The sequence below is a fragment of the Chelonia mydas genome, chromosome 2, assembly GCF_015237465.2.
Source record: "Chelonia mydas isolate rCheMyd1 chromosome 2, rCheMyd1.pri.v2, whole genome shotgun sequence".
Lineage (NCBI taxonomy): Eukaryota > Metazoa > Chordata > Testudines > Cheloniidae > Chelonia > Chelonia mydas.
In genome coordinates, this window is record NC_057850.1 from 161,074,762 (window position 1) to 161,099,877 (window position 25,116).

The following is a 25,116-nucleotide window of genomic DNA, read 5'->3' on the forward strand; positions in this document are numbered from 1 at the left end:
AATCTGTACTTGTTTGTACAACCCAGTTCTACATTAGCAAAGCTTTATTCTATTGTAAAATTCATGTTGGTAAAACCCCTGACATTTAGACTTTCCTGATTGGTTTAGGTCAGTTGATTAACCTTCCGTGTATTGACTCGTGGTGTGTTCAGTTAATTTAGAGAATGAAGATTTTTGTAGTCCCGTGGCATGGCCTTGCTAGATATTGATGAAAAGTCCTAGACAACTGGGCAGTTTATGGACATTCCAACTAATTGGACTTCAGAAGGCTTTGATGTTTTTTGAAGATATAATAATTTTTAAATGGGTACACTGTGTATATATTAAAGGATTTGGAATGAAACATCCATTGTGGAAAAAATTCAGCTGCTTGGTGTGTGGGGGTATTTTTTTTGGACAATTGGTCTGAAAAGCTGTTGCAAACCTGGGGATGTTCTAATGTTACCTAATGCTTCCCCACCAGAATATCCTTTTTGAGTACAGTACTCCTCTGCATCCCTGGTCAAGATGTTAAGTGTCATTAAACTAGCTTAAAGATCCCAAATCTTAAGCATCAAAATTTTACACTCCATATAAGTCACATAATATACCAGTAAGGGGAGTCCTTTTCTCCACCAATTTCAAATATACATCAGAATGATATAATTATACCCATACATGAGTAATATCCTAATCAACTCATAGTGTTTGCCCCCACAACCATTGTTAAGCCCAGTGCAATTTGCTAATACACCCATAAATCATTAGTTTTCAAAGAGAGTATTGTATCTACCTACTGACTGCATACAAAATCAAATGGCTGGAAGTTGACAAATAAAACTGCTAATACTATGAACCATTCAAGGGTCGGTTAATATTTCCATTAAACTTCAGGTTTGGAGAAATTTACATCTTACATATATGCAGCTTATTTGGGTCCAAGTAAGAATAAAACTATGCAATATTTGGCTTGACCCATTTTTAAAGTATCTAACTTAAGTCAAACTTCTATGAAAATGTAGAGGGCTAGATTTACCAGGTGATTGAGACATTTAAATGAAGGAAGAGGAAACTAATCTGCAAGTTTATTCAACTATTAAAAATAGAAGGCTTGCACAGTGAGGAGACATAGGCCTTTTGCATCATGTCTTCTAGCTGGCTTCCCTTCTATATTGTAATGATGATGATAAAGCCAGAGATAAGATGACCAAAAAGGAAGAAAGAAGAATTGAGAGTTATGTGATTCCATAGGGGCAGAATCTTAGCATCGTGTTACAACCTGAAAGAACAGGTTAATAGACACCTAAACAAAAGGTGTCTGCACAAGTATAAATGCAGACCTGGAGCATGGTGTGCGTCACTGTATAAACATGTACTGATGATGTGAGAAGGAGGGGCTGCTTTCAGCAGAAAACATTTAAGTTGTGTAGAAAATAGTTCTCGTGGTTATAACGAGAGTGAAACAGATACCATGATGTGAGATGTGGTAAAACTGAAACTGCCAGGTGAAAATGGGGATGGTTAGGGGAGAACAGTTCAGAGGGAAGGAGGAAGATGAGTTTGGTACTGCAGTGCACAATATTGTGAAATAGGCTGTACTGGAACATAACATTGGACAAAAGGACAGCTGAGGATTCAGGGCGGCTTGCATAACCATGTGCACCTTCTGGAATATCTTGTGTCAATGTTCTGCTAAACATTCCACTCATTATTATAGCTTTACTAAATAAACCCTCCTACTGAGCAGCTATAATGAACATTTTACACTGAAGATTTCTAAACTAACAATATCATCGACAGTGAAATTAAATACCATACTTATGTGCACAAGTTCTGTAGGAAAGAACATTTAATGACCTTCTCTTACTTATAATATAAGGGAAAATTTGTGGAGAGCGCTTTCACAAATAAGAATTTATAAGAGGAACGGAACCAGTTAGCCTCCTTTATGCCTAAGCTTTTAATGAAAACTAGTTGGCCCTTTCAGTTCCTAATGGACTGTGTTCAAATACGAAGCTCTCTATTTCTGTAATGTCATGTACTGCTTGTTCGGCATCTTTTTAATTAGTGACATTTTATTTAATCCAAATTAAATATGCCAGATGTAGCCGATTTAGTGGCTAACAATGATGAGTGAGGGGAGGGGAGAACTAACATTATAGCCTTCTGTTCTCAAGGGAAGTTTTTTATTTCTAGTACCACAAGAGAAGTTGGAACGGTAACCATGGCAGCAGGGAATTTGTCCCTGTATGCTAAGCAAAGAGTTGGTTTGTGTGGGCTTTTTGGGGTTGTTTGTTTGTTTATTAGTGCCCCCACCAAGAAGGAAGGGACATATTAAATGTCCTAGAGCAATGATTTTTAAGGGGGGCGTTGTATGGGTTAAATTAGAGATGTTAGCCATGGAATCAAAGCTGAAGTTGTTACTAATCACTTGGTCCTATTATAGCACGCAAGTCTGAATACATGTAAAAGGAAAATAAGACCACAAGAGCCAGGAGCAATTTTTTTTTTTAAGTAGTAAAACCTGTACATAAATGTAGCTGTAGACTTTCATTTTAAGGTACACTGTATAGTAGCAGACCTAATATGTGATTCCATTTGTAATCTCTCAAATATTCTACATCCCTTATATTAAAAAAAAAAAATTTTTAAATCCTTTTTTGTGAAAGCGAGGGTAGCTCTTGCTCCCAGCAGGTTGAATTCAGAATACACTTGGAGCTTGTTGCAGTCAAGACAGCATACCTGGAAGCAGCCAGCAATCTCAGTCATGATGGCACATTCCCAGATATTGCATCAGAAAAGGAAGCTTTCCTTTCTCAATTGGTTGTTTCTTGAATGTGAATTTAAGGAAACGGAAGAAGGTGTGCACATACAATGTCTAAATTATCAGACACAAACTCCCAGAGCACTTTTATTTATATAAATTTTTCCTCTTAATGTAGTTATAGGAACCTAAACTAAATTATGAGTGTTTAAATATTATGAGTGTTTAAATACAATGAGGGGGAGAATCTGAAAATGAGAAAATCTGATAGTAATGTATAGAAAGAACTCTTGAAATGCCTCTTATGTAACTCTGCCTTGATAGAGATTTATAGGTATTTATTCTAATCACGCAACTGATGCTTACACAGTTGCACAGAAAGTTTCCTAATGTGAGCAGCTCTGTAAAAAAGCATTATTGTATGTGACAAATGGAACTATAAAACATTGGAAAGCTGCAGTCAGCAACAATTAGCCAATATTCTCTGCGTGAAATCTCTCGGTCCCAATGCCTGTAACTTGGGAAACAGCAAGTTAAGTAATATTGCTGAATACTGTACATTGAGGAAGAAACTGATGCCCAGGCATTAGGGATGCTTTGCCGTGCCACTGTCATTAAGCCTGTCAGCTCTCCCAGTTATAAAGCACTTCTCCTGTTGTTGTCAGAGCAGTATGAGCTCTGCCTGCTGGATAAATCTGTTGTGAGCTACCACTGATGCTATCAAAATGGAGGAAAATTATATTTTAAAGATGTGCTTGGGCGTTTGAGGTTCTGTGAGCGTAAAAGAATAATTATATTTGTACAGTTCTTATAAGCTATACAGAATAGCTTTATACTTATGTCCATGTAATTAAAGTTATTTTTTATTGAGTGACATTAGAGATTAAGGCCCGGCTTGACAAAGCCCTGGCTGGGATGATTTAGTTAGGGTTGGTCCTGCTTTGAGCAGGGGGTTGGACTAAATGACCTCCTGGGGTCTCTTCCAACTCTAATCTTCTATGATGCTATGACTGGGCTATATCAGGTCTGAGTTAAGACTTTTAGCTGAAATGTTCCTTCTGTCCAGCTTATCCCATCTGTCCCCTTTAGCACCAACCTCAGTTGCCTCTCACCTTGGTGTTTCCTCCCTTCAGATAGTTGTAGCTATGTAACCCATCTTCTTCCACATACCATGCTTGACTGTTACTTAGCCAACAGAATCTTCAATGTATCTTTCCTGAGTTAATTGCGCTAGTCTCTTAACCTTTTTTGGTATCGGATTTCCCTCCAATTTGTCTGTTTTCCTGGTTCTGAAGTGTCCAAAGCTGGCCACAGTAACCTGGGTATGTTCCAGGAGCCATATAGAGGGGGCTTCTGCTGGTTTTAGTCTAAAACACCTTTGTATGTATAATCAAAAATCTCATTATCTTGGTGTTGCCAACTTTTGTGATAACTTTTGTTTGCCCCTAAGAGTCCAGCTTTGGGAATAGGGAATCACAACTTTCATTTTTTTAAAGTCAATATTCAGCCCTCATGGCTGCAGAGAAAAAGCTTACAAATGTGAATCTTAGACACTGACACCAGAAAGCAAATAAAAAGAGCCACAAATGTGGTGGTTTGTAAAATCTCATGATTGTAAAGCCAGTCTCATGATTTGGAGGGAAAGGGTGCTGACTCATTATTTTTGAACACTTGGGGTTGGCAAGTACTGTTATCTGCTACTATATTGCATTAGAAGCCTGTATCTAAATTGCTGCCCACCTAGTATGACTTGGCAATACTGTTAAATGTATCTTTAATTAAATATATTGTTTAAGGATTCATTCTTTCTCACGCACCCGCGTAAATTAGCTTTCATTTGTCCAGGTTGAATCTCATAATTTCTGACTTTTATTCTTTGGCCTCCTGCGTTCCATATCATCTCCCTTTGTAATTATATTTAGCATGTTGTCTTTCAGTCTGCCGATGATTGAGTGAGCTCAACCCTAATACTGGCTGGAACAACTCTGCACTACACCTCTTCACTTTCCCGCTGTCCCCAAATCGCTTTGCTCTCAATTCATAGTCATTCTGCCATTTTTCAGTCATGTCAGTGTTGAGATCGCAGCAAATAATTGTTGGTATTCAAACCCATCTGGATTTTAAGAAAGTATTTAATAAATCTGCTGAACTTCCAAAATCAGTCAAGTTGGTGACACACTCAAATCCAGGCTGCTTATTTTTCACTATCCCTCTGCGCCGTTATGACACCACTAGGCCAGCCCCATACATAAGGATTTGGGGGAGAGTTGGTGAGAATTCTTTTGGCCTAGGTCAGTCTTTCATGACTGACTTTACGTGACGCGGGGGAAGGGGGAGGGTACATGTCTCCAGTTCACCTTCTCTCCCCAGCCCATCTCCAACAAGCCTCCTGCAGCAGATTGAATATCCAGCTGCTTTCTCCTTTCAACCGTAGTGATTGGTTTATATCAGTTTGTTTTCAAGGAGCAGGGGTGAGTGCAGGAATTTACATTTGACGCCTTTGGGGGGGCACAGAAGCTTGCTGCCCCTCCTTCTCCCCCCCAGCCTCGGGAGGAGCTCGCTGCCCCCCCTTTACCCCCAGCAGAGCTCAATCTTCCCTCCCTCCACCCTGCCCTGGCCCCAGCAGGAGCTTGATCTTCCCTGCCTCTCCAGGGACGGAGAAGGTCTGAGCCCCCGACGACTACTGGGGGGAGGGGGAGGCATGCTCCGCTTGCTCCCTCTTGCGCACATCCTTGTCAAGGAGAATTTCTGAAAATGTAATCTGAAATTCCCTTTCACGATCCCCAGACTCAGGCTGTTAAGCAGGTGCTTGCATATGCTTTAAGCAGTCCGTAGCGTCACTTAAACTCCCTGGCAAGTAGGGGGACGCAGTGAAGTATAAGGAAAAAGACGGAGACCATGGTGATGAGACTGTCTCCTTACCAGCTAGCCACAGCAGTTTGCCTTTAAAATAAATATCTGTACCTAGACCCCATATAACCTGCCGTTTTACAGCCTGTGATGCTAGGAAGGGGTGGAGAAGCAATGGTTTCCCATGAAAACCACAGCTTCCACAGCAGTCATTTCTACAGTTAAGGGATGAAAATCCAGAAAAAGCGTTAGCCTCTGTTGCCTAGGGGTGGGCAAACAGTTGCTTCCTGGGGACTAACTCAATAGATGTTCTGTTTTGAGGATGAAGAGAGAAAATTGCAGTGTCATTATTTAGGGATGAAGGGTTGCAAAGTGTCCTTGTGGCCATTGCTTTTCAATAAATGTCCTCGCTGTTCTGCTGTATGCTAGATGATCTGTAGAGAATGAGCATCGCACAGTGATCTCCTGCCATGTGGCTGAATAACCCCAGCTTACGGTGTACTGTGTGATTGTGGCACACAGTGTTGTCACAAGCTGCATTGATACATAACTATTTGTAGACATAATGCTTAAATCTAATGAAATACATATATAAACCGCTTGGTGTCTTTTATTTTCAGTTGATTCTAGATAACAGTGTAACTCAACGTTCCATTATTTTAAAAATAAAACTCCTCACATGCTATTTCTAAACTTTAAAATGGACTTCTCAAGCAAGGCCCAGACCCCAGAATTGATAGCATGCCAGGTGGACTGCTGCAATGAGCAGCAGGATTGAATCCTCCAGTAGGAATAGACCTCTCCTCATCATTAATGGGGCCCGATATTTTGCACCATAATCTCCCTCACCGTGTTTCCCCAGACAAAACATAGGAGGTACTGTTCCAACTTTGGAAAAGAATCTCTCTCCAAAGTGGCCAAACGTGAAGAGAATAACCAAATTAGATTAAAAGAGCTTGTGAACACTTCTACAACAGATGTTACTTAGAGAACTGCCTGGTCAAGAACCTGGTGACCATGTTCATGTCCAAGTGGATGGGGGAAGAGGGATGGTCATGAAGAAAAAAGAATTCAGCGCCCCAATTCTGTGTGATTGAGACCGACAGTGGAGAGTTCAACAGAAACTGTCAGTGTCTACAGTTTGTTCCTCAGAAAGAACAATCAACAGAGCAAACTCTAGACATGGCAGATGCAGAACAAGTGGGGAAAAAAGAGCTAAGGATTCCAAACTGACCATAGCCAGTCACTGCAACTAAAGGACAGCCAGATGACCAAGTTGTTATGCGTTCAGGTCATGTAATTAGAAAACCAGTATGATTCAGAGACACTTAACAGGCAAAATTAGCATGAAATGTAAATATTGTAAACGGTGGGAATGTGGAACTTAAAAGGAGAAGACGTAATGGAATGCTAAACTGTATTATATGAAGTCATTAGGTAGCACTTGGTGCAAACATACCTTATTTAAGATAACCTCAGCCGTACAGACAGAACATGAGAGGATTTTATATTGAACACATCTGGTGTATATCTCACTCAGAAGGAAGCTCTGTAACCACTCCATATCTAACACAGGAGCATAATAGTGAGTCCTTCAGCTTGTCTGGGAGGATGTCTTATCCAGATACTGGCAAATCAAAGTGGGAAGCTAATTCTAGAGTCCAGGACCCCTAACTGAAAACGGCCTGGTGGCTCTTCATTTGGCCCTGGTGCTCTAATCTCAAGTGCTTCATTTGCCATTGCCACAGTATCCTACTGGGAAAGAAGCAGCCATTCAAGCAAATGGGACTCATACCATTTTATTTAAGCCAATGGGAAGCTACTCCATAGCCTAGTTATGCTATCTGTCAAACTTTAAATGGACATGGTTCCTGTGGTTGAAAGCCTGTATGGTGAGTTATCTGTGGTCCTGATTCAGTTTTTAAAGAATACTTTATAATGGCAAAAACCTTAACTAAAGAAGTAGCAGACTTTGTTTATGTTCTCTAAGAACTGTCCTTAATCTTGATTTTTCTTTTGATTGTCCTTTCTGGACATATGTTTGCAAGAACTTTTCTACTTAGGCTTTATTATCACTCCCTCCTCCCCATTCTTGAAATGAAGCTAAGAGATGATAATACGTTTGGGGTAAATAACTGGGGAAGAGGGTAAAATATTTAGAAATAGATTTCATAGTAAGGAATTTTTCATAGTCACTAAAGGTTAATCCCAGACAAAGCTGTTTAATTATTTTAATTACATTTTCCAAAATGTGAAACAGTGGCTACACCTTTTAAGAAAGGGGCTGGTATTCTATACATAATTAGTTTATGTAGAAAAACTGGATTGTGGATTAATAGCCAAACCTGGTGCCAGGGTGGCTACATTTGGGGGCGGGGAGTGGTAGGAGAACTAGACAAGGAGACATTCATTATGTTTCTTTACTACATCAGAAATCTAGACTCCCAAAAACTTTGTACAACTCAATGTTTTCAAACAATTTCAGTATGCATATAAAGTGAACTGTATGAAGCTTGCCCTTTATGTGGGATGACCTGTAACGTACTGTTGAAGTTTTGGCAAGTTTCATAAATAGTAACGTAGCTGTGTTACAAGAATCCCAAATCAATATAGTGCACATTAAATGAATTAAAAACTGGTTATCACTAGATCTCCAATACAACTGAATACTCAAATGGGGTGTTTCTAATAAGGACGCACAGGGATCACTTCTTGGCCCAATGCTGTTCAATAGATCTATCAATGATCTGGAAGAAAATATAAATTATTGCTGGTAAAGTTTGTAGATGCATGACACAAACTGGTGATGTGCTCAAGAATGAGAACATTCAATTCTATCTCTCTCCTCTATTCCTCATCCTAATTTCTCAGCCTGATCTATAATTTGGAACAGCTGCTTTTTTTCTCACCCCACTTCCCATCTGCATCTCTGAATTTTATAAGTGGGAAAAGTGTAGAGGGTCAGCTGGCTTATCAAGCTGCTGAGAGTTTTGGGAAGGAGGATGTAGTAGGGATGCGATAACACTGGGGACAGTCAGTGCACTGTTTGTTGCAAATATACACGTTTGCATCATGTAAGTGGTAGAATGCAGTTTTAAATATGAAAAGTTCATCACTTGGGGTAAAATGATTGTGAGTACTATGGTCTTAGTTTGTTGTGACCATATCCTAGCCCTTTAGTATTTGTAAGCTCACAACTTGGATGCTGCCATGTATGATTCAGTTGCATAAGGTCATTCAACTGTGCTCTCCCTCAAACATTCCAGGTGAGCAGCTTTATAATTGGAATGCCGACACGGCACATAATCCTGAGACTAATTGACATATTTGTTCACTTGGAAGTCATTAAGTACCCAGTGTTTTTCGCTTCATAACTGGTCATACATTTTCAAATATATGTATGGTTATTAGAATTTCCTATTCTAAATATGGGGGTGCAGTACCCACAGTGTCATTGTGTGGTTACTAATGGAAAATGTTTAATTTTTTAAAATCAGTACGTGATTATTACTGAGCTTCTGGAACGTGCCCAGATTCCACTTTCCAAGTCAAATTGTTCCTCTGAATCCTGGAAGGAACATAAAACTTGGTAACCTAGCAGAACGGAGGAGTAGGGGGTGGAAACAACACTGAATTCTTAATTTAAACACTCGCTCACTTAATGCAATGTTAAGATTAAATAGTCAAACATGGAAGTCAATACCAAGATCTTGGTTCTTATAATAATAACTCTCCTCCTTTGCACATGGGCTGTTAAATGTATACCTAAATATGGTGTGTGCCATGTAGGAGACTTCATGTTGCTATGAGAACCTTAACCTTGGCATTTCTTGGCTTTTGGATGTTTACATGCAAAAAACCCTGCTGCAGTACGAAGGTTCCACACAATATTTATTGCATGATTCTTGCTAAAGAAAACACCGTGCAATGAATGATATTTAAATGGTCCCAGCCGGACTTTGAAGTTCACACCTTTATTGCTAGTGCTGCTGTTTTGGAGGATTTCTTTCCCCCTCTGCAAGACTGGAGTCAGAAAGCGACAACAATCAGAGCGGAAAAATTATAGGATTGACATACATGTTTCAGTGAATCACTTAAAATACCTCTTACTCCTCTAAGCTAAATACATTAAAGATTGTGAGGTGCTGAGACACTGCGTAATGGACAATATAAGTATCTTAGGTAGATAACTCCCCTAGAGCAAGTTAGGGAAACTGGACTATAATACCACAGTGTGGATCTATGCTAGACAGAGCTAAAATATTTTCAGATATCTGCCGAGCGTGCTCAAAGTTACTCTTTATCAAAGGCTTACCACTGTTGAATCTGAACACTTTCCCCTTCTTGCTTCTCTCTGAACCAAGCAGAGGATGTACTACTCATTAAGGGTAATCCACATGCAAAGTTAGAATCTACAATCGTTGACAAATTGTCAGTGAGTGACATGGGATTAAGACTCTGAAAGCTTTCACAACTCAAACTCCACAATTTCGTTATTTTAAAAAAAAATTAATTAAAATAACTTTGAGGCTGAGGAAACTTGGAAGTTTTCCAGAAAGCTTATCATATGAAAACAGGCTTACAATGAAAACTCGCAATTTAATCATAACCATGGTGGTTAGTACCCGTGTGTCTTTTGTAATAAATCAGCAGATGTTCTTGCTTTGTATCAGCTAACTGCAAAAATCTAAATGCAAGTATGGTCATCTTATTACCTGGATTTTTTTTTTTTTTTTTTTTTAATTTCTAAATGATTTAGGAGAGTGATTGGGGGATTGAGGAATCTGATCCAAAACCTACTGAAGTGGTTCTTTTTGTTTGTGGTGTTTTCATGAGAAGCTTGCACATAACAAGTGAACTAGGTAGTTCTTCAGGATATACTGGTAGTTTATGGAGATCCCCAAATCTACTTCTTTGAGAAAAGTGAAGCATTTGCAGAGCCACCAGAACATTTAATACATTAGTTTTAAAGCTGAGCTCACTGTCTTTTGGCTAGCCAGATCCATCCATCCCCTTGTATGCCTTTCTTAAATTGTTGTACACATAATGAGTGGTGACAGTGAGTTGTGAGGTTAGTTAGCATTGGTGTAAATTCATCTGTGATTAAATTTGTGTACAGCCTCAAAAGTAAAGGGATAGAAAATTCAGGCCAGGTCTACATTAGAAACTTTTTGCCAGTGTAACGTTGATTATGGATGTGATATTTTTTTATAAGAGATTTTTGTACCTGCAAAAGCCCTAGGGTAGGTGCAGTTATACTGGTATAAAAATGCTTTTGCTGGTGTTAATTATAATGCTTACCTCTTATATAGCATTTTTTAATATAGCTTGAGAAACTTGTACAAGCCCTACTGGCAAAAAAGTGCATTTGACTGGATCAGCTGTTGAGGATTTGCCAGCATTGCTGTACTGGCAAATCTTTTCTAGGGTGGACCTGGCCATATAGCAGAACAAAACCAAAGAGAGTGAAGCAGTGGGAACTGCAGGCAATGAGGGATGATTGGGTAATGATAAATATAAAAACCCTTGTTCCCAAGGAAAGGAAATTAGGAGTACCAATAGGGCAGATGGAGGAAGATAATCTAATCGTGACCTTGAACTGGGTTTATTTTTATCTTGTCCCTTTTAATGATCTCGTTACTTCATGTAACCAAGAACCATAGTTGCTACTGGGAAAGTATAGGCTGGAAGGTGAGGTGTTCGGGAGGATATCAGTCATAATATAAAACTACTACACTGGTGTATGTTAAAGTGCTTTCAATTTTTAAGTCTGTTCAAAAAGAATTCTTTATAGAACAACGGCGCAGTCTGTTATCTGTTCCTTTGCATTGTAAAGCACTGAATGTGCAGCCAATCTGAGGCTCCGATTGGCTGAACATTCTTAACCTTGATTTTGAATGGAAGGTACCTCTTGCTGCTGACATAACTGAGGCCTTGTTGTAAGTCACTGTTCCAAGTGTTGCATTTTACTCGGGGGAGGGGGATGGCAGAGTAAAAGTTTTGTTTAAAACTGATTTTTCTGGACTTCTGTTAAGTGTGTCTGTAGCTTCTACCTGCTAGAAGGAGAGTGCTTTATTCACAGAAGAAACTGATTCATTTTCCTTTAGTTAGGTCACGAGTGCAATATCAGCTGTGCTCATGAGGCACCCTCTGATTTATAGCAGAAATAGGATTGCGTGTGGAGCACTTACAGGCTTGTATTATGTGTAATAATAATAATGTGTAAGCCATTATGTGTAATAATAATTTTTTAAAAATAATCAAAACTAGCTGTCTCACTGATCACTCCTGGCTGGCTTAAAATTAGGCCTGTCTATTGTAGTGGGAGAGTACCCGTGCTCTCTTTTTATCATTGAAACAGTGGCAAAAATAATAAAACTGCTGTAGCAGCCAAGCCTGCTTCCTAAAATATAAATTTCTGTCTTAATATACAGTATTCATGCGGGCACCTCCGTGAACTCTAATTCAATAGCCTCTTTTCCCTTCACAAAAGCCCTTAGTTAACACTGCATTTCCCCACCCCACCCCTAAAGATTTTAAGCTTCACCTCCTTGTGCTCTCCTTTGTTTCTACAAAACCTGATTAACTTGTGCTGTCTGTAGTAGGGTTACATTCAGGCAATTTTGTCCCTCTATTGGTATGGTCTGTTATGGTCTCAGTGTCGATGGTGGCATGTGATCTCTAGTTGTTCTCTCCTGCTTATGCTGCTTTATCAATAGTGAAATGTAACTTGTTCCCTTCTGTCCACCCACTCCATTCCAAATCCCCAATATATCAAATAAAGGAAGCTCTAAAAAACAGAATGAATGAATTTCCTGCTTTTATCTAATGCAGCCATCCAAAAGGGAATACCTGGGTTCTTTCTACAGTATATAGCTACAGGAAAAAAGGATTGCAGAAATATTAGAGGTGTATCTGAGACTACGTCTACACGAGGAACTTAGGTCAGGATAACTACATCTCTTAGTGTATTCCCCAGTGTAGACAGCTCTGTGTCAATGGGAGAATTCTCCCATCGACATGGTATTCCACCTCCCCAAGAAACGGTAGCTTATTCCAACGGGAGAAGCTCTCTCGTCAGCACAGTGTCCTCACTGAAGTGCTACAGCAGCACAGCTGCAGTGTTTTACTTGTAGACCTGCCCTGAGCCTGAATAGACTTCAGCAAACTTCCTATCTCAAAAGAGCTTTTTGGTGTAACACACTTAAAAGCAACAGACCGTGAGCTGAAGTTGTGAGGTGGGGGAAGGAAATGGGACGAGCACAGAAGTAATGTGGTCAGCATTTCAGTACAGGTCAGGTGCTAGAGCACAGGGTAAAGAGGCTGCTGCCTTCTCCTCTTGGCTTTACTGCTGCAGGCTTTTCCCTAGCTGGAAATACAAAGTGTGGGGTGACTCAAAACTTTTCTCCCTATGCTGCACAAGAGCTTGTTAGACATTCCTGATAAAACAGCTCTACATCTCTCTTGGGTCTCACAGGCAGCACAAGGGATGGACAGCCTGCACTACGCTGCCAGGTGCTTCCTGAGCTTGTTCAAGTCTCCAGGCAGTGAAAAGGTCTTTTCCCATTCTCCACCAGGATCCTGGCAGTTTCCCTCCCCTTGTGCTCCTGATTCTGATACAACAGCTGTTCTTCTATTCCATTACTTGTAGAACACCCCTTTGCAAAGTCTGGGAAAGAGAGTGCGTGAGCATTCCCCTCCACAGTGCACGAGTGATGTCAGCAGGCTAGTTCATGAGACAGGAAGTTCAATTAAATGGTTTTGTTCCACTACAGAAAGCAAGGTCAGATACACAAAGCCAACTGAAAGTAGATATCCCTCCCCCCCCCCAGTTATACTGCTCTTGTATGTTACTTGTAGTAATAATAGGTACGACATTTTAAGATGGATATGGGATTCTCTTTCCCCTGCCCCCATTCCCCTCTCCCCCTGCAAAAAAAAAAAGAGTTGATTCTCTCTTTAAGATCAGATCCAGACTGTAAACGTGGAAGCCTACTGTGTTTCCATGTTGTGGAATGATGTATTTTTGTTCAGTATCTCATAGATACATCCCTTTCCTCTGTTCGAAGCTAACTTCATTGTGGCAGAGTGGTTTTCTAACATTGCTAGTATTTCAAGATTGAGATCGCTATGTGGAGATAATACCTTTATACTGTAAAATGTGTGCTAATTACTGAAAATAGACTTGTCTAGGGACACAAAACAGAGGGGCAAAAACCCATCAAATGTCTTCTGGCTAGGAATTCTATGACTTGGTTAAGTGTTACCAGGAGTCTGAGTGCAGCTGTAACATTGTACAGAGTGCATACCTTCCAGAGAGCTACAGCAACCGGGATTCCCCCCTCCTCCTCTTCAGAGCCTGCTTCTGAAAGAGCTGGCTCATCCCTGCTGTCAGATGAAGCAGTTTCCTGAATGCATGGGTTTGAGTCACTTTAGCTAGATTAAGCTTTAACTCCTCCCTAGCTGGGCTTGAATTTGTACATAGCTATGGGAAAGCAAAGGGGGAGGGTAGTAGCAAGGGAAGTGTTGGATAGCTGTCAGACCGTAGGTTCTTGGAAATACTGTACCTAATCAATAATCTAGTGCCAGATCTAACCTGTAGCACGAGAGTGAGCTGTTGAGATGAGCCCCTCATATTCCACTTGCTAAATCAACAGTCTGTTACAATGAGAACTCAGACCACTAAGCCAGCATTTAGTTAAAGGAGTAGGGGGAGGGGATAAGCCGGCGAGGAAGAAGGAAGAGGTAGCAGTAGCGAGCAGACTAGAAGTTCAAGTGCTTAAGTTGCATGTAGATGACATCAGCTGCTGTGAGGCTGGGCTATTGAGAGATTTGGCAAAGAAATCAGAATTCAGGGGACATGCCTGCTTTTGGCTCTGGGATTTCTGCGTTCTTTTCCTTTGAACTTTTTAAGATCAGAGGGGTTTTAAACATTTGTGGGTGTTCATAAAAAGATTTCCTTCGTAATTTTTTTCTTACTGGGGGGAATAATTTGGAAGTCTGATAGTGTGTGGGAAATGATTACATCAGTCACAGGGAGGGCTAGGATTGGTCTACACAGTGTGGTTTGATTCACTACCTAAAAGATTGTGTGTAACCCTTTGAGTGGAGCTCTGGAAGAGTTGTCTGCTTCCCCAGAAACAGTACCCAGAACAGGGGCTACGTGACAGGTACAGTACAGTAATCCACTGACACTACAGAACACCCTGAGTGTGCAGCTTAGTCTGCAAAGGGTTGGAAGAGGCAGAGAACAAACTCTTTCAAGAGGCAATCTATATTTAAAATGCCATCTTGTTCTTCTGACTGCTGCCTTTTACGTGCTGTTGAGGTAAGATTTTCCATATCAAATTACCCACAAGGTTTCTGCTAGATCAATGTCCTCTCTTGCTAGGATGCAGAATGTTTTAATTTGGGATTAAAATAAATCTTAGTACTCTAAATTTGATTATATGGGGAAACAATTTTGCAGTAAGTGTATTGTTTGAGCAGAACAATGCTAACGGGAAAGCATCTGTATAATTCAGGGGTTGGGGGGAGGTTTCTGACACGTTCTCTTTATCTCCATTAATGTTTTGAATGTACAGTGTATGCACATTTGATTTCAAACTCCTTAAATCTGAGATGAAAGAGAATTCAGGGGGAACAGAGAAATGTGTGGACAATGCTAGTTAATTCATATGTGGATGAACTGCAAGTGGAAGTTTGAAAGGCGAAACAATCAAAAGTTAGCCCTGAGCAAGGGAGCCATTTTTAATGTTTAGAATTCAGCGTAATTTGATGTAAATGTTCAAATTCAGTCGACCCCCAAGCTAGATTTTTTTTCTATTTGTTTTTTTGCCAAACGTTCCAGTACATTGGTATTATTTCATTTATGCTTGTTGTATACTGCTGCATAAGGAATCTCTGCTCTCTCTCCCCTTCTTGGTACATGTTCATATTAATGCTGCTCAACCTTCCTTTAGGGCCAGGGTGCGGGGGGAGGGTAAAGGGGATGAGGGGAAAGTAATATAAAGTAAATCATGTGTGTCATTTGTGCTGTCTGCTAAGATTCCTGGAGTTATAAGGAGGGAAGCTATGTACGGTAACGGGTTTGCATATTTTCAGAACACAAGGCCATTGATCTGTAAGTGTATCCTTTATGTTGCAGGATGTAAAAGTCTTTAGTGAAGATGGGACAAGCAAAGTGATCGAGATTCTAGCAGACATGACAGCCAGGGACCTCTGCCAGCTGCTCGTTTACAAAAGTCATTGTGTGGATGATAACAGCTGGACCCTAGTGGAGCATCACCCTCATCTAGGATTAGGTAGGGAACCATCAAGCATGGTAATGTTAACTATGAACATACAGTGTGTATTATAACCATATGGATGTCTTTACAATTGCTTCATTATGGACAAAGGTTTTTAAGTGAGCTGGAATCACTTGCGTGCTTTATACTAATGCGTGTTAAGCATTTGAATCATTTTTAACTCTCCAATATATTTTTTTTCTAGTCTTCATGCTATTCTTACTTTGCTGTGTTTTGAGGCTATAGCAAATAAACAGCTTAGGCAAATTAAGCTTGATCCCTAAAGAGTACTGGCCCTGCGAATCAGCTCAGCTCATCACCAGCTGGGAGACCTGAATGAACAGACTCAACCTTGCATACCTACAGTATGGTTATGAAAGCTAGGTACACTGTGGGGAAGGAGAGGGGGCTGAATACACTTGACTTCAGGGAGGGGAAAGTATTGGTACTGCCACTCACAGGGGATTGGCAATTCCTGGACCAGCGCTGGCATCTGCACTCTCTAGGCAGCAGCTACTCCAACTGATTGAAATTAAGGTGCCATGGTTACAGTTGGCAAGAAGGCAGCAAGAGGAAGAACTGCAGGGAATTAAATAACATTAGGAATTGGTTTAATTACAGTACCTGAAAGAATCTCATGCTACTTAATCTGGCGTCTGCTCTTATTTTGTGGAATGGATTTAGTAGAAGCACCATGATGTGCAACTTTTGAATAAGCAGTATGTGAATAGCTTGCTGAAACAATACAGAATTGTATATGATACAGAATGTCATTTGAAATGTTAAATAATATACTTTGAGGTGAATTGCTGCCTTTTTAAAAAAAAAAGTCAATGGTGATTATGATCAAGCAGAAATAAGCAAACCACAATTTCAGTGCTCATGATTACAGTTAATGAACGCTATCAGTGGTTTATAAAAGTGTTTTAAAAATCTGAAATGTATTCAATCTTTACAAATAAAGAAAGAAGTGATTTGCTGGATCTGTGATACCCTAAATGAATGCTATTAAACACAGAAGTTTACTGTGCTGCAAGTTTACTCTCCAAAATGTCTTACAGTTTAACCCAATTACCAAATTCTTCCAGTTAGATTCCTTTTTTCAGTGTAAAAATAGGACTAACTATTCCATACACTTGGAAACCTGGTTCATGTAAAATGACAGCTTCCAGCTTTGTTCATAGCGTAAGACAAAATTGACAGTGTAGGTTACAGTAGCTACATTTTGTCAGTCTAAAGCACCACATCCACATGTGGGGAAAAAATTATTAAAATTTTAATTTTAGCAATGCTCATTAAACTGCCAGGCACTCTTTCTATATTTCGTTTCCCATCACTGCTGATTACCAAGGTATTGTGTAAACAGAAGCCTTCTCCTTTGTAATCAACATCCTTCTCCTGCCAGATTCATTCAGTGATGCCACAATTCAGTGTTTGTGACATCACAATAGCTTCCATGGTGACTAATTGTGCTGTCAAACTCTGGTGTGTGACATCTCTGAATGAATCGGGCAGGAGACTGATTAGGAAATCAAAAGCTTCTGTTTACATACAAATAACTTGGTAATTAACAATGATGGGAAAAGAGCAAGATACTTATCAGTCTGAATTTATATACAGTAGAATCTGCATATAGCGGAGCTCCATTTTATAGTGAAGCACAAAGGAAATCCTAGATTGTTTCAGTGAAGTGCAATGTACAAACTGCAACTTGAGTTATAATGAAACTTTCCATGGGGGAAAATAACTCCGAAAAGAGTGTTCCAGGGTTAGCCAGCCAGTATATCCATGTTACAGGTCTTAAAAATATACTTCATGATTTGAGAGTGTATAAATTCTTGTAATTTTTTCAAAGTTGAAAGAGCATCCAAGATAAAAAAGGAATGCAGTTTGCCACCCGAAAGAAACTTCATCTGAATTGTCTGTTCCATAGAGTGGAGGCTTATATATTCAAAATATATATTGCACTAAAGACCATGCGCAGGAGAATTCAAATACCACCCATCCCCCAAAAATCACCAGCACAATTTTGGTTAAACTTATTTAGCACATTTGCTATGCAACCAAATTTTGTTGGCACTTGGGTGGCTGCTCTTAGAGGCTTTTATGTGCATGTTTCAGATATTGCCAGATTGTGGCAGTGGTCTCATAGTCTTCTCTCACCAGCCCACAGTTCAATCTACAATTAGGTGCCCCATACTCGAAAACCTTCCCTCTACAGATGTGGTTTCTTGTAATACATCTAGGTACACTTGAGATGTGAAACAATCATTCCAGCTGTTTTGGGGTGAGGGGAAAGAAAACGTAAGTGATTCTTATGGCTCTGTGAACGCATTTCTGGAAGATTTTTATGACAAAACTAGCTGTTGCTCAGATGGTAGCAGTAGTAATGTTTTAGTTTAGAACGTGGCTCTGAAGTCATCCAAGAACACGGTGGCCCCCTACTAGTTTAAATTTTCCTCCTAACCTGCTCTGCTACATAGGAGCTCTCTTTGTAGAATCAGTTCAGTATCACACAATGGTGGCATGACTTAACTTCTTGGAATGTAGAGTTCGCTGGTTAGTGTGGTAATACTTTAGGTTCCTGCTATCAAAGGGACCTTAATCAGACTGCTTACTTCGCATACACGCTCGTTTGTACGCCAAAAGAACACTTCCACATGCAAATTGCTGCAAATAGCTGTTTGAACATGCAAATTAATTTGTGTATCCAAAACTGTGTTTATAGAAGCAATGTTTTTGATATAGCCTCCAGACCCATTTAGATTCCTGGCATCTAAGGTCACGTTGCACTTTACTTAAAATCTGACATTAAACTCTAAAACTTGAGTTAATCCAAACATTTTATTTGTAGCTCTGAAAATCTAGCTCATTCTTGCAAATGAGTGTCTTCCTTGTGTGCTGCTTTACTAGTCCTTCTGTTTGTATAGCAGCTTGGTCAGGTAATTGTATTTTGCAGAAGCGAGGCCTTCTACATTGATTTGACATACACAAAGGTGTGAGCCTACATTTCTATATTTGACCTAAAGAGGGCCATTTCTAGTTACTTTTTAGACCGCAAGGCCATCAGTCACCATGTTGATGGCTTTGGTTGTGGCAAAGCCCTTAACAGGGAGGACCACGTGAAGGTTGCCATCTTCCTCTCCTTCTGCTTCACTATTACCTGCTATTTTTTGAAAGGGGAGAGAATTGAGTTATTTCAGTTTCTTGTTAATGTCTGATAAAGACGATGATGAAATGAAGTGGTCATGAAAATATGTTCTTTGATCATGTTCTAGCACCCCCCGGCACTTTGGAAAGTCGGCGCCTGTAACGATTGTAATTTGTCCATGTATAATGGCAATGTGGAATTAAATCCTTGTTTGCGATTGGGTTAAAGCTAGGAGACTGTGCATGCTGACGCACAAGAGTAGCATGTTTGACTTCTTGAGGAAAAGCATGAAACAACCAGATAAAACAAATAACTTTACATAATTGTTGTGAGTTACCATTTAATAACACTCAAGACACATTTGTGATTCTAATTTTGGAGCCAAAATTTAGTGTATCTCTGAAGTTGTTGTGTTGGTACATCCATAGCCAAGTAACTTGTAGAAAGCCTCATCCCATTAATCAGTAAGAGAAGGAATGTCCTTTGTTGCAACTTGTGTAAAGATGTAGCACACTGACAGCTGTGGGTTTGTTTCCCCTCAACATCTAAATCTGCTAAAACGTTCAAATTCTGGTTGGCTTGTATCATCAACATGAAAATCCAGATTATGTTGTGACGGGTTCCCCTGGGGTGCCACCTGGAACTGAGCTCTTTTCCCACCAGCCTGGGTTCCCTCTCCAACTGTGCTGCTGTAATAAGCTGGAAAGCCCTCCAAGCTTGCATTCTCACCAGCATTCACACACTGCCAGCTGCAGTTACATGCAGGCTCTCCAACCACCAGATTCCCAGTTTAGGACCCCGAAGCAGAATCATCCTGCCCTGGTCAAATCTGGCCAGTATATGGGTTTAACACCCAGTCTGCCTCTCCCTCAATGTGAAGAGGACCATGCACACTTGTGGTAACCAAGCACACCATGCACACTTGAGGTAACCAAGCAGAGATTTTTCCCCAAGCATTCCAGTCAAAGCTCAGTGGTTTAGATTAAAACAAAAACAAGTTTATTAACTACAAAAGATAGATTGTAAGTGATTATAAATTATAGCAAACAGATCAAATCAGATTACCTATAAATAAACAAAAACGCAAACTGAGCTTTAACATACTAGATAGGTAGGATATGAATTAGCAAAAATTCTCACCCTGAGTGATAAACAGGCTGGCAGATTCTTAAGACACAAACTGCCTTTCCTTTGCAGCTTGGGTTTCCCAGGTTTCATACACAGGCTATAAATCCCTTTACCCTGGGACCATCACTACCCCCTGTTCAGCCTTTGTTCCTCAGGTGTTTCCAGGTGTGGTGGTGTTGGGAGAGTGAGGTACCATCATGATGTCATTTTCCCTTTTTATATCTTCTTCCCACTTGCTGGAAAACTCTTTTGCTGTAACCTGGATCAAATCATTCCCATTGTGTAGCACTATCTCTGAGAGGTTTCTATTGTACACAGTTCCTGGGGTAATCCTTGTGCTTGTGTGCATTTCCTCAATAAGCCATTAACATTGCTTGGCCTTTTTACTATTGTACCTCAAAGGCTGCTTGTGGGTGTTTTCAACCTCACAACATGTTGCAGTAACACATACATAGCCAAACTTCATACGTTCACATATGACGATAGCACACACAATCCAACGAGATATTAATGTCTAGCAGATCAAGACTTAGAATGATACCTCACAAGGCATGCGTTATGCAAAACATATGCTAATTATATGACCATGGTGAATAAGGGGGTGCCAGGGTGTCACATACGTTACTTCAGCAGAAATGCCACCACAAAATTTCAGAGGTAGATGGAAACTAATTTGGTAAGGAGACAAGTTTATTCATCTCTACACAATACTTCCGTCAAACATTCATGGGGTGTATTTAGACAAACTAAAAGACAAAGTACAAGCCACATTGCTGGCCTAAATTACACTTCCTCAGAATAAGCAAGATACATATTCTGACTACCTTAAAATCGATGTGAGCTTGACACTGTATCATGAAAGATGAAAGACTTTAAGCTCTGTAAGATCAACCAGGAAAGGCAGTGCCTGAACCCAAGGCCCTTTACAGGGTGCAACCCTCTATGAAGTCTGTAATCTTTAAATTAAAAGACTACATGGGGGGAAAAACACCCCACTGATCTGTTACCCTGTTGGAGAAAGGTTGAGGTAGCCAGGACCCAAACAGCATAGTTTTTTATAGATTAAAATCAATATTTCAAATTACATTCGGAAGCCAGTGAAGAATTTGGAGATTTATGGAGCAGATCCTAAGCTGGTATAAGGTGTCACAGTTTCATTGATTTCAGTGAAGCTATGACAAGTTACACTAGCTGAGGATCTGCCCCCAGATGTGAAATGCTCTCTGTAGCTAGCACACTGAAAAGGAGGCTGCTTTCTGCCCTTGCTGTATCTTCCAAATGATCTTCAGGGGTAGCCCCATGAAGAGTGAAGTGCAGTAATCCAATCTGGTGGCCTCAAAGGCTTGGAAACCTCTAAAGTCCACAATGAAATGTCACAGTTGAGCCAAATGCAGATGGGGAAAAGACAATTGGCCCTCCAGTGGATCATTACTAATGAAAGGTAAATCTTAACTTGAGCCTACTAAATTAAACGGAAAGGCATGCAAGAATATGCTTGCTTTTGAGATTTCAATCACTTTTTGCTCTTCACTGCGCTTGAAATTATCACAAGAGAAGCTTTTCCCATGCTATCTTGATAATTCTGGTCCTGGCTGAAACCTTGAAAGTGCAAAGACACGTGAAAGTGAAGTGAGGAAGGAGTTACCCAAACTCCTGTGAACCACAAGAGGCTTGAATTTTAGGCAGTTTCAGGTCAGTTGTGTTTTTGATTTGGTTTGCTCGTTCCTAGTTATATACTAGAAACCTTGATAATGAACCGTCTAAAAAATAGGGAACATGTTGTATGCAGTGATGTTGTAGCAGTGGTTGGTCCCAGGATATTAGAGATACAAGGTAGGTGAGGTAATATCTTCTATTGGACCATCTCCTGTTGGTGAGAGAGACAAACTTTCAAGCTTACACATAGCTCTTTTTAGGTCTGGGAAACATACTCAGAGTGTCACAACTAAATATAAATTGGAACAGATTGTTTAGCATAAGTAGGTAACACATATTTCAAGGGACCATTCAAGGTGAAGTGTTCTGTTAACACCTCTCCAGTTGTGGAGGGGGGATGGGGCGAATTATGGCTTTATGCAACCAATCTGTTCCGTCTTGTATTTATCTGTGACACTCAGAGTACATTTCCCTGAACTAAAGAAGAGCTACATGTAAGCTTGAAAGCTTGTCAACCGAAGTTGATCCAATAAAAGATATGACCTCACCCAGCTGGTCTATAATACCCTGGGACCTACACAGCTACAGCAAAGCTACATAGAACAGAAGTTGGTCCCTAACAGAGATTACCTCATCCGCCTTGTCTCTGAAAAATACTGAGACGTTTTCCTAGAAACATTCAGTAGGCCTGCCAGGACACTGACATCATTGTCCCGGAGTAGACTAGCACCAATTGTCCTCTAAAAGTTGTTTTAAAAAACTTTGAGCTACTTGTTTCAATGGAATAGTTCCCATTAAACTAGCTTGTTCTTTCTTTCATATGTATTGTACTTTTGGACTGAATTATAAGAAGCAATAGTGGTGGGATGTTCATTCATACAAAAGACAAATTAGTAGCAGAAAGTTGCCCTGTGATAAATACAAAACTTCTATTGCTGTCTGTTGGCACTCCTTTAAGAGGGATCCTTTGACTTCTTCTATAATAAACTCAGTATCTTATAAATCTGGTCTGAAGTTCACCTCAGGATCATACTAGATTTTGAAAAGTGTGCTGAATAGGACGTTTTTCACCCACCTCAAGTTACATTGCACGACTTAATGGTGGTCCCATCACACTTGTTTCTTAAAGTTGTCCCCACCCTTTCACTCCCTTACAATAGACCAAGTACCAAAAGAAAAATTTAGTTTGTATTACTCAGGTTTCTTGCAGTCATTGGGGTACACAAATCATCCTATGACCTCTTTGTTCCCAAGAGTCCTTATTTGTCGTGAAACCCTACCGTGTTAAATCTAAACCATTTTTAAAGGAAAATTGCTTTATCTATGGTTTTATTCCTCTAGGTCCAGTTTCAGCATAATTTGAGGCCTATAAAAGCTCTTTCCCCACAGAGACTTTTGTTAACTTAATACAGGATTTCTGTGTAACAAATGAATTCAGAGCAGTTTCACTTGTACTATTTGGAACGTTTTCCTTTTTTCTACCTGATTAGACATTAACATTGTATTTTCCCTCCACAGAGAGGTGCTTGGAAGACCATGAGCTCGTAGTCCAAGTTGAGTCCACTATGGGAAGTGAAAGTAAATTTTTGTTCAGGAAGAATTATGCAAAATATGAATTTTTTAAAAATCCAGTGGTGAGTCTCATTGTCCAGAATGACTGTAAAACTGTCTGGGGGCAGAAGCTGTTGCATAGTGTATCTTAGTATAGTGCTTACCACAATGGGGACCCCACAATATATTATATATGTTAATAATGAGCATGGTAAAGTCTTGGTTGTATAAAACAACTTTCTTGAAAACAAGTAACACAGTTGCCCAGAGATGCTTAACTTATCTTGTGCTCAAAAATGAGAATCTTGATGGTTATCAGACTGCACAATCTGATTGTTTCGGGGTGGCTGTTCCTGTGTCTAAGAATGACCATACAAAGGGAAAGCCCAGCTCGGTTTTTCTAAGCAACAGCCATTCAGTTTATTCATTATCCTGAAAGTTATTAATTGATCTGAAGCAAGTTGACCAAATAATGTGAATATCCAGACCTCTTAGTTTCTGCCAGTAATGAAGAAACCTGTGAGTAACCTCTAAGGTGCTTGTCATACCTGATTTTATCAGTATGTATGTTGAACAGGGGTTCATAATAGGTAAACCTACTACTGTTTTCTAGTGGGTTTCTTCTTTCTCCTCTACGGATCAAAGTAACCCTACCTCTCCTTTTCCTCCCCTCCCTTCTGCCTATGAAACTTCAGTTGGTTTTGCATTATATCACTGAAACTAAGGCTAGTAGTAGACGAACCTAAAAGCTATTGTGATTTTAATGGTATCGCAATCTTTCTAAGCTTATTTGGAACCAGATTTTCAAACTTGGACAGACATGGCCTAACGGGTGCGAACTTTAGTTGAGTGCGCACACAGATATTTGCAGATCCAGCTGTTGGTGTATGTTTGGCAAACTGCCCCAGCCGTACCACCTTGAAATGTCTGGATGGATTGTACATAATTTATAACCTTTGCATTTCTATAGTACTTTTCATCTGATAACCTCAAAGTGCTTGACCTTAAGCCTTGCCACACCCATATGTTATGAAGCATTATCTCTGGTGAAAAGTTGGTGAACTAGCACATTTGTTTCAGTGATTTACCTAAGTTGGTAGCAAAGGTAAGAATAGAACCCATAATGTTTGGCTTCCAGTCCCATGATCTCACCATCAAATGATGCTTCCTTCTTTTTCTATACCAGATCAGGCCACAGATCCCTTCAGTCAGGTGTAAGCATCTGGTGTTGGCTAGTACTTAAAGGAAGATGGTAAATTTAATCTTCATAATTCACCTGGCTAATTATATGATGGGGCAGGAGGGTGATTTCTCTCTCTCCCTCAATCTGTTAGTGCCTTGAAGAATGAGACTTTTATTAGCTGAAGTAGAATGAATAGTGTTCCTAAGTACGATAGATTTTATTGCCGTTTAGCTTGTAGGCAACCTTTTAATTTGGTTTTATAGATACCCGTACATTCAGCGTTCTAACAATGATTAATAGCTCAAAGAGTAACTTAATGTGATGAATTTATACTGTAAGCATATCATGCTGTACACCACGGTACTTATGTGATAGACATTTTAAAATGTGGTACAGAAAGACAGCTAGGAAGAGGAAGTCTGAAATAAGGTAATCCTTTGAATATTAAGTTTTTTGACTTTGGTAAATGATGAGACCATAATATGGAGCATCTGTAGAACACTCGGAGGATTTAGAAACACCATGTTAGTGTCAAACAAGATACTTGGGTCTAAAATAAATGACT

General features: G+C 39.9%; 1 protein-coding gene across 5 annotated transcripts in view; it reads left to right on the forward strand.

Moving 5' to 3' along the window:
• GRB10 (growth factor receptor bound protein 10) overlaps positions 1-25,116 on the forward strand; it is a 197,843-nt gene that overhangs the window by 146,915 nt on the left and 25,812 nt on the right. For all 5 annotated transcript variants that reach the window (XR_003564824.3, XM_043540444.1, XM_007061333.4 and 2 more), the window contains 2 exons: positions 15,741-15,897; positions 23,336-23,451. Coding sequence is in view for 4 of the 5 variants with exons in the window: in XM_043540444.1 (XP_043396379.1) it covers positions 15,741-15,897; positions 23,336-23,451 (273 nt within the window). In the remaining variant the exon portion in view is untranslated. The remainder of the gene's footprint in view (positions 1-15,740; positions 15,898-23,335; positions 23,452-25,116) is intronic.